The sequence below is a fragment of the Amia ocellicauda genome, chromosome 14, assembly GCF_036373705.1.
Source record: "Amia ocellicauda isolate fAmiCal2 chromosome 14, fAmiCal2.hap1, whole genome shotgun sequence".
Classification (NCBI taxonomy): domain Eukaryota; kingdom Metazoa; phylum Chordata; class Actinopteri; order Amiiformes; family Amiidae; genus Amia; species Amia ocellicauda.
This window is the reverse complement of record NC_089863.1, coordinates 18,335,364-18,351,635: the sequence shown is the minus strand read 5'-3', so window position 1 is coordinate 18,351,635 and position 16,272 is coordinate 18,335,364. Positions and strand designations below refer to the sequence as shown.

Sequence of the window (16,272 nt, the reverse complement as noted above, 5' to 3'; positions counted from 1 at the left end):
GTGTCAGACCAGTGGGAAACCCTGCATTCCAGTGCTACTTCCATCACAATCAGTACTGGGTAATTGACATACATTGTAACCCTCATTATTATTCCCATGACACATATGTAGCTTGTTCATGGAGTCCTTGTACAATGCTGATAATCAGGGACCTATACAGTACTGTGCAAAAGTTTTAGGCAGTTGTGAAATAATGCTGTACCTAGAAGAATTTATGCTGTTTTAAAGGCAAAGGGCAGTCACACCAAATATTGATTTTGATGTAGATTTTTCTTCTGTTCTGATAAATATAATCTATTAACATGTCTATTTTTGAAAGCTTTCTTACTTTACAGCACTTTTTGCAACACATGCATAAACTTTTGCACAGTACTGTACATGAAAAGACAAAACTAGAAATTTAGAAGTGAACTGGAAACAGTTTATTAAAACATTTCAATAGGTTTAAACATTTGCAAATGCTTTTTCCAAATAGCTTCTATCAAAAATTAATTGTGAGAGAATCAAACTCAAAAAAATTCTTGGAATTTATAATGAAACTTCCATAGCAGAAAAAACCCAAATTCCACTCCCTCATTTCTGCTCCATTCTGTGAGTGCTCTCGTGTCTTCTCAAGTCTGCTACATCCCTGAAACTCTTCCCACACTGGGCACAGCTGCATGGTCTCTCTCCAGTGTGAGTGCACTGGTGAGATTTAAGGAAATATCTCTGAGAGAAGCTCTTCCCACACTGGGTGCAGCAGTACGGTCTCTCTCCAGTGTGAGTGCGCTGGTGTCTAATATGCTCTGTTAAGCTAATGAATCTCTTCCCACACAGGGTGCAGCAGTACGGTTTCTCTCCTGTATGAGTGCGCTGATGGACTTTAAGATGTTCTGCCTGAATGAATCTCTTCCCACACTGTGTGCAGGGGTACGGTCTCTCTCCTGTATGAGTGCGCTGGTGGACTTTAAGATGTTGTGCCTGAATGAATCTCTTCCCACACTGGGTGCAGGGATATGGTCTCTCCTCTGTGTGAGTGGGTGGATGTCTACTTAAGACTCCAGTGTGAGTTAAGCTCTTCCCATCCTGGGGCTGGCGATTGCGATGCAGTTTTCTACGCTGTAGTGGAGGAGGTGAGGAGGGGGAGCTGGAGGAAGTATGTGGTCTAGGTGGTCTCGGACGCAGCTGTCTGCGCTGTGACGATGGGCTCTCCCCTCTCACTGCTCTGTCACTCCCACCACTGAGCCCCGTCCTCAGGGCAGCAGACTCTGGGTCACACTGCCCACCTTCAGGGAGCTCAGGCCCCAGATCACACTGTCCACCTACAGGAAGCTCAGGCCACAGGTCACAGGCACTGTCTTTAATATTACCGAGTGCGTCTCTGACAAGAGTCTGTGTTTTTGGCTCCATTGTGTAAACAGACTCCAGTGTATCGTCCTCCGTTTTGATGTGATCAGACACCAGACTGGGCCCACTCTGTGTTCTGGGAGAGCCCGGCTCAGCACCAGCTGCACTGGGTCCACACTCAGATCCCAGAGACTGGATCCTGGAGAGATCCGCAGTGTGGGTGGAGTCCAGGTCAGGGTCAGTTTTTATTATCTTTGGTGTGAACTTTGACTCTGCTGTGTCAGACCCCAGTGCCCCGAGTCCCTGTGTTGACCCCTCAGTGTGTGGCTCCAGTCCCTTGAGCTCCTCCTCACTCAGTCTGCTCCTGTGCTGCTCAGTCAGACCCTGGTTGTCTTCAGTATCTGTGGGCTCTGTGTCCTGCCTCAGACTGGAGTCCCACTCCTGCTCCCAGTGCTGCTGCTCAATGGGAGCCCTTTCCCCAGAGTCAGGGACAGCGCCGGCCTCTACAGCTCCTGGAGGAGAAACAACACAGGAGAACAGCACTGAGAACAGCAGCTCTGAAACCTCAAACAGCTAATGCAATTCCTACATGAGTAATTATATTAGGTCATTATTCCAAGGTCCTAACAAAGTGTCCAATCAGCATATAAACTGGGAGCATATATGAACTCAGACAGTCAGAGACTATGATCAAATATTTATGGACCTAACTGTATATGGACAGTGACACAATTGTCATGATTTTGGCTCTGTATGTCACCGCAATGGATTTGAAATGATGTGCGTTAAGCAGGGGTGTCAAAATCAAATCAACTTAGGGGCCATATTAAAAAAAAAATAGACCAATCCGCGGGCCAGATATGGCTTTATATATATATATTTTTTTTTACAAAAAAGTGATGCTTCTTTTTGCCATTTTCTGGCTGATTGGCTGCTAGCTAGCTAATACCTTTTTGTTGATAGGAAACAAGGCTGCTGCTAAAACCGTTACTGATGTTGACAGCCAGACAGTGCTGGATCACAACTGTCTTGTGCATGTGGGAGAGAGGAGGGTGGCGGTAACATGATGTTTAGCGCGCAGCATGTTGGCAATGCTTGCTGGGACACATCTTTTTTTTTTTTCCTTCTAATGCATTTATGCCAAAACCACGCCCATTTATATCGGGGGCGTGTTCTCTCCTAATAGTTCCGCGTCATTGGTCAACAGCTTGAGACCGCTGATTGGACAGATTGAGCAGACAGTAAGAGCGTATCTTAGACTCACAGTACAGCAGTGACGGGCACTTAGACTCCATTAATTTCATTCAATTCAGTTTAGTTAATTGATTAAATTAGTTCATTCCATTCACTGATTCAATGATAGTTAGATAGATTAATTTAAACCGGAAAGAACGAGGCATTCACAAACTGCACCTCACAAAAGCGAGGAAAAATCTGTATTTGGTTCACTGGGTTAAATTAAATAGTTGTGACAAATGTATACAGCTCTGGAAAATAATTAAAAGACCACTCCAAGTTCAGAAATCAATGTTAAGTGGTCTCTTAATGTTTTCCATAGCTGTATTTAGAGATAACAGTTTGAAGCATTAACATTATTTATCCAACACATCTAAATGTAATTTATATATATATATTAGTTGCATTTAAGTAACTCATTGTTTTTTACAACAACAAAATACAGTTTCGAACGAGTGCCATTTGTGGATTCTGTGGTCTTTATTCAGCACGCAGCAAAACACTGTATGCCAAATTTGATATTGGATTGACAGATCAACACAACGCACAACACAAGTTAAATCTTGCCAAAGCACAATGCCACCGATAATATTGCTTTGCAATAGGAATTCAGATTTAGAATTTTGTAATTTTTAAAACACAAAATACATGTAATCTCTCTCTCTCACACACACACATATATATATGATATATACAAAGTTATTTCTCATTATGCACTAAGCAAGGAATGTAAAACCAACATGGGACATACAGTCAGTTTTATAACACAACGAGTTGAGAGGCAGCTTGCTTTCTTTAAGACAAACGAATCACCCCGACTTGAGTCAGTGAGTCATTGAATGAGTTTTGCTGGGCAGGTCCATTGCGTCGCGATCAATCAGTGCTGCTTTCAGCTCGTTGCCATTGTTGACCCATAAGGACTGAACATGATTTACATTTTGTAAACATAAACACTCCCAGATCGGATGCCCGCCGCAAACACCTGCGTTTTAATCAGACAGTGTCTAATGTTTACATATGGCTGTGTGTGTCTGGAGCTCATAAGGACAGGACAGGTTATATGATGTTCACATACTGAAGATCCATCAGCAATAAGTGTACGAGATGTAAAATTGATAAAGCGTACTAACTGTTTATATGAAGGTCCTCAAAACACACACATATTAACAGCGTTTTAAACAAGGGATGGCGGCTGAAGTGCATTCATCACATGTGACAAGCACAGAGCGCAGTGATAGAGAGAAACTGCAACACTAAGATATTGCACTCGTATAAAACACCAGAACCAGCGACTGGATTGTGAGTCTCAGGCTGGCTCTCAAACTGTTGACCAATGACGTGGACCCATAAGGCTAGAACCCGCCCCTAGCAGAAACAGGGCGTGGTTTTGGCAGAACTGCATTAGAAACACAAATGACGCGGCTGGGACTTGTAGCGAGTGCTGCGCAGGCGCTATGGAAGCGGGCCAAAATCAATTTAAAACTCATATCATTGCACGGGCCAGATAGAAATGTGCGGTGGGCCTAGTTTGGCCTGTGGGCCTCGTGTTTGACATATGTTGCATTAAGTGTAGACTTTCATCTTTAATTTGAGGGTAGTTACATCCAAATTGGGTGAACGGTGTAGGAATTACACCCATTTTTATATGTGGCCCCCCCCATTTTAGAGGCTCAAAAGTAATTGGAAAAACTAACAATCATGAATTAAATTGTGAGCTTCAATACTTGCTTGCAAATCCTTTGCAGTAAATGTTTGCCTGAAGTCTGGAACCTATAGACATCACCAGATGCTGGGTTTCTTCCCTGATGATGCTCTGCCAGGATGCCTTAAAAGATTCAGGCCATAGTAAGAAATTGTCCAGGACACTGGAGTAATGCCCCTACTCTTTTTGAGAAATGCCCTGGGATTTTTTATAAACCGAGTCAGGACCTCGGGTGTATGTCTCATGTGAAAACTTACTGATAAACTGTATGGCTTAATTGAAAACACAATCACTCACAAACATGGCCTAAATGTTATCTTCATGCATGGGCAAGCTTATGATGGAGCATAAGCATAATGTCTGCCCACATTTCAGGCCTCCAAACAAGAGTAAAGGAAGGTTGCAAAGACGACATACAGTCACTGCTGAGCACACAACTTGAATTGATGCAGCCTCAGCTTCCACCTGCACGAAGCTTTATTTCGGGGCTCTAGAAACACTTTACTCCTTTCTGACATCAAATCTTCAAAGAAGTAGAATTTTGGAAGAAGAATGAGATGTTGAATGGTCGTGTTCTTACTCTAAAGAAGCTGTCGGATACAAGGTGGGAATCAAGATAATGGGCTACTGAGACAGTGCTGCAAAGTATGCCTTCAATTACTGAAGAACTGTGAATGGAAAGCTCAAAGGGATCGCACCAGTAGTAGTTACTGAGGCTCAGGGTTTATTGACAACATTGGATACTTTTGAATTAATGTTAACCTTTTGGAATATTATCTTGAAAAAAAAAACATTTGCCAATCAAATAACCTTAATAACGTGAATCAATTGATCTAAATACAGCCTGTGAGCTCATTAATACTGGTGCTACAGAGAAACTCTCTATGAGCTGGAGATATCTGGGAAATACTTGACTACAGTGTAATACAACAACAGAGTACACGTTTAAAATAAATAAATAAATAACATGCTACTTTCAAAGCAGTTGCATCACCTGATTAATTAGCTCAAAACAGCTGTACATTTGGTTAATTCTACCCAAAACATCTACCACTGAGGGTGATCACCAACAAAAAAATAATATATGAATACATATCATAACATACATTTGTTAGCATCCATGCAAAACTAATTAATAAATTGGATAGTTTCAATTGTGAAATCCTAACCATTTGCGTTAATTTGATTATCTGGACAAGGGCGTCTGCTAAGAAATAAATAATTACAAAAAGATGCATGAGTATTGTTTATCACTAAAATAACTTGATTATTCTCTGCCTTACTGAAAGACCTGAGGTCTTGTCAAACTTAAATACAATAAATGACATATCAGCTCTGCATAAATATTCAAATATATATGAATATGTATATATATTTATTTGAATGGAATATATAAAATGTTGTTGTATAGTTCTGTCTGTCTGTCTCTCTCCCCCTGCAGCTGCTTTTCTCTTTCACGTGCAAAACACGTCGAACCACTCTCTCCCCTACAGTCCTTTGCGCATCCCAGAAAGCTTTGCGTAGGAAACTGTGACATCACCCCCGGTGCTTGGTAACCCTACACTCCAAAGGAGGAAGAGGAACTAGAGAAGCGAGGGCTGAGCCAATCCACATGCACATCCGGGACACTGGCCTCTGCTGATTGGACATTATTCACCTATTGTTTACTATTGTATAAAATGAAATAATTATAAATAATTTGTTACTGCAAGCACAGTGCCCCAAAAATCATATTTGATTGGTACCTGAATTTTCTAGCACTCGGCATCCAATAAGAGCATTGATATCATGTTCATAAATAACTTACTGTTGGTGGAAAAATGACAGTTGTGAAATTTAGAAGGGCGTCCAATGGTAATTTAAGGTGGTTTTCAGTGGCCATGAGTCTTGTCATATTGAATAAAATCGAATTTGGTTTGTTTGTGTGCTTATTTCATTTTTGTTGCATAAACAAACTGTTACAATAGAGGTCACATTCGTGTACTGCAGATTTCTGCAGTTTTACACAGATCTGCACAATTCCACAGATCCCATTGGTGGAGGAAATCTGTGCTACATGAATGTTTTAACAGACCTCAAACACCGTATTTAGTTAACAAATTCACTGTTCACGGTTTTTGTGCAAGTCTACATAAGCAAAACATCAGAAAGGAATGAAAAATAACCCAAAGTATGTTGGGTGTGCCAGAGAATGAAACGCATACCTAAACATGGCCAAAGAATTCACCTATTTAAAAATGTGATATCCACTCCTTCAGACTGTCATGAACACCCACAGATGCACACAGACATTGTTGATATATTAAAACATATCAGACAACCAAGCACACAAGATAATATTTGTTTACATACTTTTTGCACACCTGTTTGTTGTCAAGACCCTTGTGATAAAAACATGCCACTATTACATTACCATTATTTTCTGTTTGTTACTTTTGTGATAGAGAACCGAGAGGCAGTAACAATCAAATAACCTTACAGTATATTTGCTTATGTATACAGATACATGTTTTCTATTGGCACTATAGGAAGGATGTCTGCTTTGAATGTTCTTTGATGTCGAATCACAGAAACAAAAAAAACGCATCAGAAACCCCACATACCACATGGAAGTGGTAAGCTCATAACAGGCACATTTACACTGCCATTTCTGATCTGGATCAAATGCATCGGTAGCATTTGATCAGGATCAGAAATGGCAGTGTAAATGCCTGGCGATCGGATCAAATGTTACTCTCAGGGAGTTGGTACAGATCCGGATCAAATGCATTGGTAGCATTTGATCCTGGCAGTGTAAACGCGCGACCGGCTCAAGTTCCGGCATGCACTGCGTCGGCGTGTGTTTTAGAGACAGAGAGGCAGAAAAACAGCCTTCAGATCAGTGGAGCAGCCGTATTACCCGTATTGTAAATACAATACTGTTAAAACTAACATTAAATGGCTTGTTACTTTATCTTTGCAAAAAATATAGAATTGTATTTTAATTTAAAATGCTTCGGTTCTGAAAAGTAACATGGGGGAAACATATAGAAATCCTATACTGCGTTTGTACTTTCTGCGCTGTTACTCCTATCTTGGTTATCAGCAGTTCACATTAATTTCTTGCAACGTATTATCTACAAATTACCTTCCAATGCGACTGGCAATTAAGAATGCCAATGAAAGCACTGCTATAGTTATTACAAATGACCATTCAGACACTGATTATGAAATGTTAAAGCCCCTTGAGGGTGTACAGTGAGGGAAAAAAGTATTTGATCCCCTGCTGATTTTGTACGTTTGCCCACTGACAAAGAAATGATCAGTCTATCATTTTAATGGTAGGAGTATTTTAACAGTGAGAGACAGAATAACAACAAAAAAATCCAGAAAAACGCATTTCAAAAAAGTTATAAATTGATTTGCATGTTAATGAGGGAAATAAGTATTTGACCCCTTCGACTTAGTACTTGGTGGCAAAACCCTTGTTGGCAATTACAGAGGTCAGACGTTTCTTGTAGTTGGCCACCAGGTTTGCACACATCTCAGGAGGGATTTTGTCCCACTCCCACTTTCCCTCATTAACATGCAAATCAATTTATAACTTTTTTGGAAATGTGTTTTTCTGGATTTTGTTGTTGTTATTCTGTCTCTCACTGTAATTTTAATGGTAGGTGTATTTTAACAGACTGATCATTTATTTGTCAGTGGGCAAACGTACAAAATCAGCAGGGGATCAAATACTTTTTTCCCTCACTGTAAAAGCTTTGTTCTAACTTTTGGGTAACAGTGTCATGCTGGCCTAAAATCTGTTGAGTTCTGTGTTGTGCTGGTCCTCCTGTGCATGTAATAAATTCTGATTCTTTCTTCCACTACAGTAACTTTTTATTTTTGCAAAAAAAGTTTGTATATGTATTTAAAATGCTTTAGAATAATTAGAATAATGTTAGAATAATTTTTAGAGACACAATGACAGTTTTTGATAAAACCGTGTCATAAAGGACTAATTTAATAAATGCATATAATAAAGTTTAGAAGTTTTAATCCTTCCAAATCATATTCAAACACATCTGTTCCATAAGCTCAAAATGTGATGAGATCATGTGTTGACATGAGCCTCTCGGACTAGTTCTTTTGCCGGGTTGGTACAGTACCTCATGAAACGAGACCCTTCTGCCTAAGTTTAAAGTGGAACTCCACCAAAAATACATAATTTCTAAGGTTATTGTATAAGAATAAACAAACTCAATCCACAGAATACTGACCAGCTCATTCTATGTACCTGTATTCAGACCGAGAAATAGGCTATAATGTCACAGGGATGCTAACTCTGGAGCTGGAAGTGAATGGGGAAAATCTAAAAATTCACAAAAATCATTAATACAACACATTACATTTTATGCACGTTTGATGGCCCCATCACCCTGTTTTTAGGATTCTACCTTTGAAGAACATTTGTACAATTCACACTCTGGTGTTCCCTACATGGCAATCCCTCAAATAAAATAATCATGCAAAATAAGAGTGACAGTTCTGGGTGATAAAGTACATTTATGACTACAAACTGATGGTTCTTTTGGAAAAATAGGGTGATGGGGCCAACAAACGTGCATAAATGTAATTTTCTTTATGATTTTAGAATGTTTCTACTGTCTGGCCTGAATACGAGTGTGGGAAACTGCATTCCAGTGGTAACAAATCTTTACTTGAATCCATTGTATAAGCCTATTCTAAATTTAGGACAAAGGTATGCAACCTTAGAAATGTTTAACACAAGGGTTGCCAAAGTGTGGCCCGAGGGACAAATGAGGCCCTCGACGATGTTTGGTGCGCCCCCCCCAAAGTCAGCCTTCAACCATCCCTTTTCTGAACCTTTACTATATTTTTACACTTTCTGAAAATGTTCTGTTACAAATTGCACATGTAATTTTAGGGGAAATAAATCAAAGTTCATAAATGTTTCCTAAATAAATAAATGTTCTCAAATGGGAATGATTTGATACTAAAATAGGTGGCTCAGCAGATACAATCTCGGCAGCACAGGCTATTCAGAGGGACTTAGATAATATTCAGTTGTGGGCCGACACCTGGCAGATGAAATTCAATGTGGACAAGTGCAAGGTAATACATGCAGGTAACAAAAATGTCCACTATAATTACACTATGGGAGGAATAGAACTAGATGAAGTATCGCATGAGAAAGACCTAGGAGTCTATGTGGACTCCTCACTTTCTCCAGCCAAACAATGTGGGGAAGCAATAAAAAAGGCAAACAGAATGCTAGGGTATATTGTCAAAAGTGTAGAATTGAGAACAAGGGCAGTGATGTTCAGACTGTACAATGCGCTAGTTAGAGCTCATCTGGATACTGTGGACAGTTCTGGGCTCCACACTTCAAGAAAGATATCGCTGCTCTAGAGGCAGTTCAGAGGAGAGCAACCAGACTTATTCCAGGTCTGAAGGGAATGTCCTACTGAGAGACTGAGGAACTGAACCTTTTCACCCTGGAACAGAGGAGACTGTGGGGACTTGATCCAAGTCTTCAAAATCATGAAAGGCATCAAACCAGAGGAGCTTTTCCAGATCAGCAGGGACACACGCACCCGGGGACACAAATGAAAATTGGGCTTCAAGGCATTCAAGACAGAAAACAGGAGACACTTCTTCACACAGAGAGGCGTCACAATCTGAACAAACTCCCCAGCGATGTGACAATTTGGGAACATATTTAAATAGACTGGATAGGATCCTTGCATCACTCAGTTATTAATGGACACCAAACGAGCACGATGGGTCGAATGGCCTCCTCTCGTTTGTAAACTTTATGTTCTTATGATTGGGCACATTTTTAGTTTTCATCTGTGGTTATTTTTTCTACTGCGGCCCCCCCATTCCATGCAACCTCCGCACAGCTGTGAAGTGCCAAAGGAAATGACACTGGTGAAGACCAGAGGGATGCTCTCCATTTCTCCCGGATCCTCTTCCTCGCTGCCTGCAGGACCATTGTCTGCCCCATAACGGCCTGGGAAAAGGATGTCTTCGTTGCCCAGCCAATGGGATCATCACTGACTTTGAAAATCAGTCCAGAAGCAGCTGACATCATCATCAACCTCCAGATAACGAGGCCAGTGCAGGGCCGGAGCAGCAATTCCCAAGCCCGTGCAGGGGACCTCGCTTGTATGTGCTTTGCTAGCGCTTCAGCAGCATCCTGTGGGTTTGTCAATGTACCACAGTCCTCGCCATAGCAGCAGCTGTTCTTAACGAGAGGGAACAGGCCTGAAACTGGCTTCCCGACTTATTGTCCACTGGAGCATTTAGTATTCACAATCACGCTAAGGACTGTGGTCCCTGGTGTCACCGTATATTTTCAGCTCCCTCTAGACGGCTTCCTGTCACTGTGGCTGTGGCCTCACTCACAGATACACCCAATGATTGTTTCTGCTCCAACTCTACTGGTCCATATTTAGGATTTACTCACTGCCTGTTGAATCACCACTATGTTATCTATATTGACATGAATTATATTATTACTGTTGGATACTGCAAAATAACCTCTGAACCAACTACACAGGCCCCGCGCCCCCTTGGTGCTTCGACTCTTTATGACCATTACTGGTTGTGCAGAGACCAAGCTTATACTTGCCCTGAAACTGGCATGGTTGTTGTGTTCTGGTGACTTTAAATGCATCTATGACTATTTTAACCCAGTCTCCTCACTCCCCTCGAGCAGCCCAGACCCATTCTGTCCTTTGGACAAAAAGGGAGCAGGAACCCCAAGAGGTTCCTATTGAATTCCACCGATCCACTGTAGGTATGAAATTTGGGGCAGGCATTTTCCCTTGGTACAGTGCAGTTGCAGGCCTTGCACCTAACTGATGAAGTTGCTTTTGAATTAGAAACATTGATAAATTCAACTCTCAAGGGTTTTGAAGCTCTCAGACCCACAAGTAAGCCTAATAGGTTAGTCACCCTCCAGCAGCTTTCGATTATCTATTAGCTAAAGAGGGTGGTGTTTGCACCCTTATTGGTGAACATTGTTGCACTTTCATTCCAGATGCTGACTCCAACATAACTAGTGTCATTAGCCACCTACGTGATTTACAGGATAGAATAAATGAACAACATGCATCTGGCAACTGAGCAGGATGGAACCCGTTCTCATGGCTGAAATCTTTTTTTTTTGGTTCATAAGGTGCTTGGATTGTGCATTTTCTTTTTTATGGCTTGGTTATTATCTGTGTCATTATACACTCTGTGCATTGTTTGAAGCGTCTATGTAGTACCACAACTGTTGCCATTTTTAAGCATGCTCCCATTGACCCTGATGAAGATGTGTTTTTTAAAGGAACTTTTGCATGCTCCTGATGTTGATTATCAGTAATTGATTTTCCTCTCAACCTATTTCCAGATATCGATGGTTGCAGGGATCCAGGGCTTGACAGGACCCCTGTATACATGTGGGAATATGGGAAATAGGGGATAGTTCTCATGTTGTGACAAAAGGAGGGAATGTGGAGGAAAATATAAATAATTTTGTGCTTCTGTGCTTTGTGTGCTGTGACCCTGGAAGTTTCTTTTAAGTAACTATTAATTTGCCTGCATTCTTCTCACATGAATTATGAGAACCTGTTCCCTTTTCACTTCTCATTTACTCCCTTTTTAGTTTATCAGCAACTTACATTCTCTACTTGTTTCTTATTAAAGTTTAATTGTTTCAAACCTATCTTTGTTATCGGCTAATGACCTTCCAGATGTAGCTGGCAATTCAGAGGATAATAATTATTATTCATGAGTAATAACTGTAATAATATTGATGAGATGGATAGGCTTATTTTAGAATGCCAATGAAATTACTATCATAGTTATTTAGATGACCAATCAGACACTGCTTGCAAAATATCAAACCCCTTGAAAGGATGTCCGAAAATGAGAATAAAAGAATAAAGAATAATGCGTACTTCCTTGAACTCTTTGGAAAAACAGCATTATACTTGTTTATTATTATGTTTAATACTTCCTGTTGCTGTGTTCTGCTGTTTTTTCCCCCGTGCACGTAATAAAATCTGATTAGAACTCCAAATATTTCCAGCACACCAACAACACACAAACTTTAAATAAATAAATTAGTAAAATAAAAATCTTTGAGTCCCCCTTCTTGAATACCTATATTAGGCCTATAACTGACTGAGGGTGCATAAATGTGTGGTGAAGGTGTTAAAACACGGCAATTATTCAGGTAATTAATCAATCACTATAAGAAAAGCTAATTGCACACCTGTATAGACTAGACAGGTGTGTATGAGGGAAAAGGATCTGGATACCAAAAACAGAAGGTCTTTGATCAAAACATTGCATTCTATTGAATTAAAACACTTGCTGTAGAGGCGGGAGCATCGTTTTCAAATTAATCAATCACATATGCAATAATATGGCAGTTAATGGGGATCTGTATAAACACACTAAACTACACATGAGAAGGGGTGTTATATGGTGACACAATATTGCTCTTCATACTGCTCTTCCTCTTCACTGCTACTCCCTTCTCTGGATTTCTGCACCCCATTAAAAGGATTTAATTGGATTGGCTAGATATTCATAGAGTCACGGTCTGTGGTTGTGGAACATTAGCGTCCTTGTGTTTTCAAGAGCAATCTAGCTAGCTAATATGTACAATCTACTTGGCTAAACGATTGACTTTTCCTCTCCACACCACACTCACACTGTCCAATTGTCAGAGCCCCCTGCACCCCTAGCTCCTAGTTTAAAAGACACTGATGTGAAGAGATCTGCAGATGAACCAAAGTGTGTCGATCAACAGCAGCCCAGCCGACCACAGCTCTGGCTCCAGTCACTGGCCCTGCGTTCAGCTCACTCCTCTGCAGCCACTCGTCTCTCGTCTCCTCAGTCTGTAGCAGAGCTGCATACCTGCATGACACATTATCCACCTTCCATATCTAAAGAATTGGTCACAACCAACACATTTCAGACTTTCGTGTACAATTGTGAAATAATGATGCAGTAAACCTTGAAGAATGTCACTCTATGCCTGGATCATGTAACTGGCAATATCGTAGAGCAATCTAGTCACATTATTAGAAACTATTTATTGCAAATGAGTTTCAGAATTCAGAGTGCACATTAAATATCGACTAATATTACTTTCTGTTCTGGGCTTTGGATAGTCTTTGAAGAACAAATAAAACGGGAAAACCATAGATTTTTTGTGACTTGTCAGTAAGTACAGGTACTGTCACATGTATTTAGCAGCTGTACAATGTGCATCTTGCAGAAATCAGCAATTTGGGGGTAGATATGCCTTTTTCAGGTGACGAGCTGTATTTATTGCATGTTTATTCAGAAATGGACATAGTTTGGGATCACTTGTATCCACAGGGGAATACGAGCACCAACACGTGCCTCGACATCTCGACGGTTTATCTACTGTTTTTACTGGAGGAAGTGGTTTACAGATCGTACAGCTGTAAATATCAGTCTTTCGTTTCGTCAATTGCTTTCTGGAGGATGCATTGACTACTCAATGGACAAACTGACAAAATCCCTGCGGTCCCATCGCTGGATGCGCGCAGATCCGCGCCAACCTGGGCAACAACAACGCGCCGCGACTCCTGATGAAACAGAGTGTAAAACAGCCGGGAAACCAGCGCGTCGACACGCAAACCTCGACACCGACAGCAGAGACGGAACAGACGGAACAAACACACGACACGTTACCAGCGCCGGCGGCCCGGGCCTCCCCCTCCGTCCGGCCGCAGCTCCACTCTCTCCTCCCGGCTCCTCGGCTCTGCACAGGCGGCCCGTCCGCTCCGGAGCTCCAGTGACACACAGCCGCCTCCCCCGCCACCATGAGCTCCTGCAGCCTCCGCCTCAGCGCCTCGTTTTCTCTCTGTCTGCGGGTTATTTCCACCCGGGACTCCGACACCGTCTCTTCCACCGCCTTCCAGATCTCACACAGGGCGGCTCTCATCAGCTCGGCCAGCGCCGAGGACAGGCGGCCGCTCAGAGCCGCGGACACCGACATGCTGTGTGTAAGAGGTGAGTAGTTACTCAGTGCGGGTCAGTACTGTGTGAGTCCGTGTTGAGTAGAAAGTGAAACCGCTACTCCGCTGCTCGCAGCTGCTGCTTCTACTTGTTTCCCTCGGTTTGAACTGGAGCACAAACTCCGCCCCTTATCTGCTCAGCACAGAAGTAGAGCGGTTTCTACAGCCTGACGTCATCATAGCGCATCCACAGAAACGCCATCTTGGTGGGGTGAGGGAGACAGGAGCACTGAGTACAGTACATACACAATGCATACATACATACGTCAGAGTAGCACGTCGAGGCTACCTGCCTCTGCAACAAACGCGCTGCAGCAGCTTGTAAGTATATTTTCAGGTAGTACTGGAAACTATAATCATGAACAGTACATTCCCACCTGCTATTGCACAAATCGGATGGTTAAACCACATGTGAATCAATGTGAAATTAATGAGTGGAGCTGCTATATGGGCTCAAATTAGCGCCATAAGTAACACATTCAAAATAAAAAATATTGTAAACAAACAAAAATAAAGTTGAGACAAAATTGATGTTGCGATCAAAAATAAAACAATCGAAAGCAAAATGTATAGAATTTAAACCAAAATAATTATATCAAAAGCAAAAAATAAATAATTGAAAGGAAATAATGTTAAAGTGAGAGCACTGGACTGGAGTCACTGTCCTTGGTTGTGATGCTGCGAGCCTCCAGTTTCTTTGCTTTCGTTTTTTTTCCCGTTTAAGAGTTTTGGCACTGTTTTGTCGTGAGAGTGGGGCTTAGAGGGAGGCGTAGGTCATGGCTCTCCATTGGTCCACTCCTTAGAAACATCCTGTGTGTGTGCACTGCCCTGCAGTCAAAAGCTGGAAAATGACTGGATCCCACCGCCATTTGAGTCCATACATACAGCACTGAAACAAAACACAGGATTCACCTGCTACGTGCACAGTAACATGTTTAATATCATGTTCATATTCCTTTAACCTGCAGAGCACTTTGGAGGGTCATCGCATTCATTAAGAGCATGTGAAGAGTCAAAGAAATCCGGCGAGAAATATATGTTTCCAATCAAAGGTTTTTAATACATGCAGCTGCAAGGAAGAGGTTCAAGAGGCGATCTCAAGAACAGTCTTAGAGAAGATACAAACTACAGGCAATTGTATGCCGACCACACAGCAGAGAGAGATAACAGGACCCACATGTCTGTCCCGTGATGAGTGCAAGTTTGGTTTCTGCCTGACAACTCGTTAGGAAAACCCATATATGGTTAAACTGGGGAAAATTAAAGCATACATAATGTTAAATATAATGGGGGTTCGTATGATGTATCAAGCCCAAATTGCTGGAGAAAACTGGTTCTTATCAGACTTTGTTCCTCTAGGTATCAGGGTTGCACTATAGCACAGTACCGTAACACAGCAAGCCCGCAAGACAGTCACCTTGTTCACACAAACACACAGGGAGAGAAATGCAGTTCATCAATCCCCCCTGTCGGTACAGCGAAAGGAATGAGCAAAAACCTGAATAGTCCCCCCAATTCTGTGTATCGTCCATCTCTATCCCTGTAGTCATAGGGTGTATATCAGTAAGACTATGTGTACGCAGTTACCTGATATCGTCGGCAAAGTGTAAGCAGGTGCTTGATTGGTGGTGATTAAAAGCCATCATATAATTATGGAAAATGTGTGTTTAAGGGTTATAATAGGTTGTGGTCATATCTGTATTTTTGAAAGTCTGGTATAACTGTCCGGATTCTTGGTGCAGAGGAAACAAGACATTGGAAATAACAACATTGACAGAAAGCAGAAACTCTAGAACAGACAAAGAGCAGAAGAACATGAAACAGTGCTCCAAATAATTGGAGGTCTTTGACCTGTGCAGATCCCAGCTGCACCTAGTATTGTCCATGCTATATTTCCACCCAAGTTTTGAGCAAGGAATCAGGAGTCTGTAATGCGTCAACATGCAGTCTATGTGCCAGGGCAATAGGTGC

At 41.6% G+C, this 16,272-nt stretch overlaps 2 protein-coding genes across 2 annotated transcripts in view; both read right to left on the bottom strand.

The window, feature by feature from the left end:
- The window catches only part of LOC136767749 (zinc finger protein 271), a 62,453-nt gene that overhangs the window by 32,924 nt on the left and 13,257 nt on the right, over positions 1–16,272 (bottom strand). The window lies entirely within an intron of this gene.
- On the bottom strand, positions 408–14,396 carry LOC136767798 (zinc finger protein 782). The gene is made up of 2 exons (XM_066721806.1): positions 13,976–14,396; positions 408–1,838 (listed from the first exon to the last, which is right to left on the bottom strand). Exons 1-2 carry the CDS (start codon positions 14,280–14,282, stop codon positions 574–576), a joined length of 1,572 nt encoding a protein of 523 aa, XP_066577903.1. The 5' UTR covers positions 14,283–14,396; the 3' UTR covers positions 408–573.

What these genes read in the sequence shown, in the direction of transcription:
- LOC136767798 (XM_066721806.1), bottom strand. Translation starts at nt 14,282, where the DNA reads ATGTCGGTGTCCGCGGCTCTGAGCGGCCGCCTGTCCTCGGCGCTGGCC. An exon ending in GGCCCGGGCCGCCGGCGCTG is followed by an intron (nt 1,839 to 13,975) that starts GTAACGTGTCGT and finishes TTTCTCCTCCAG; the next exon opens with GAGCTGTAGAGGCCGGCGCT.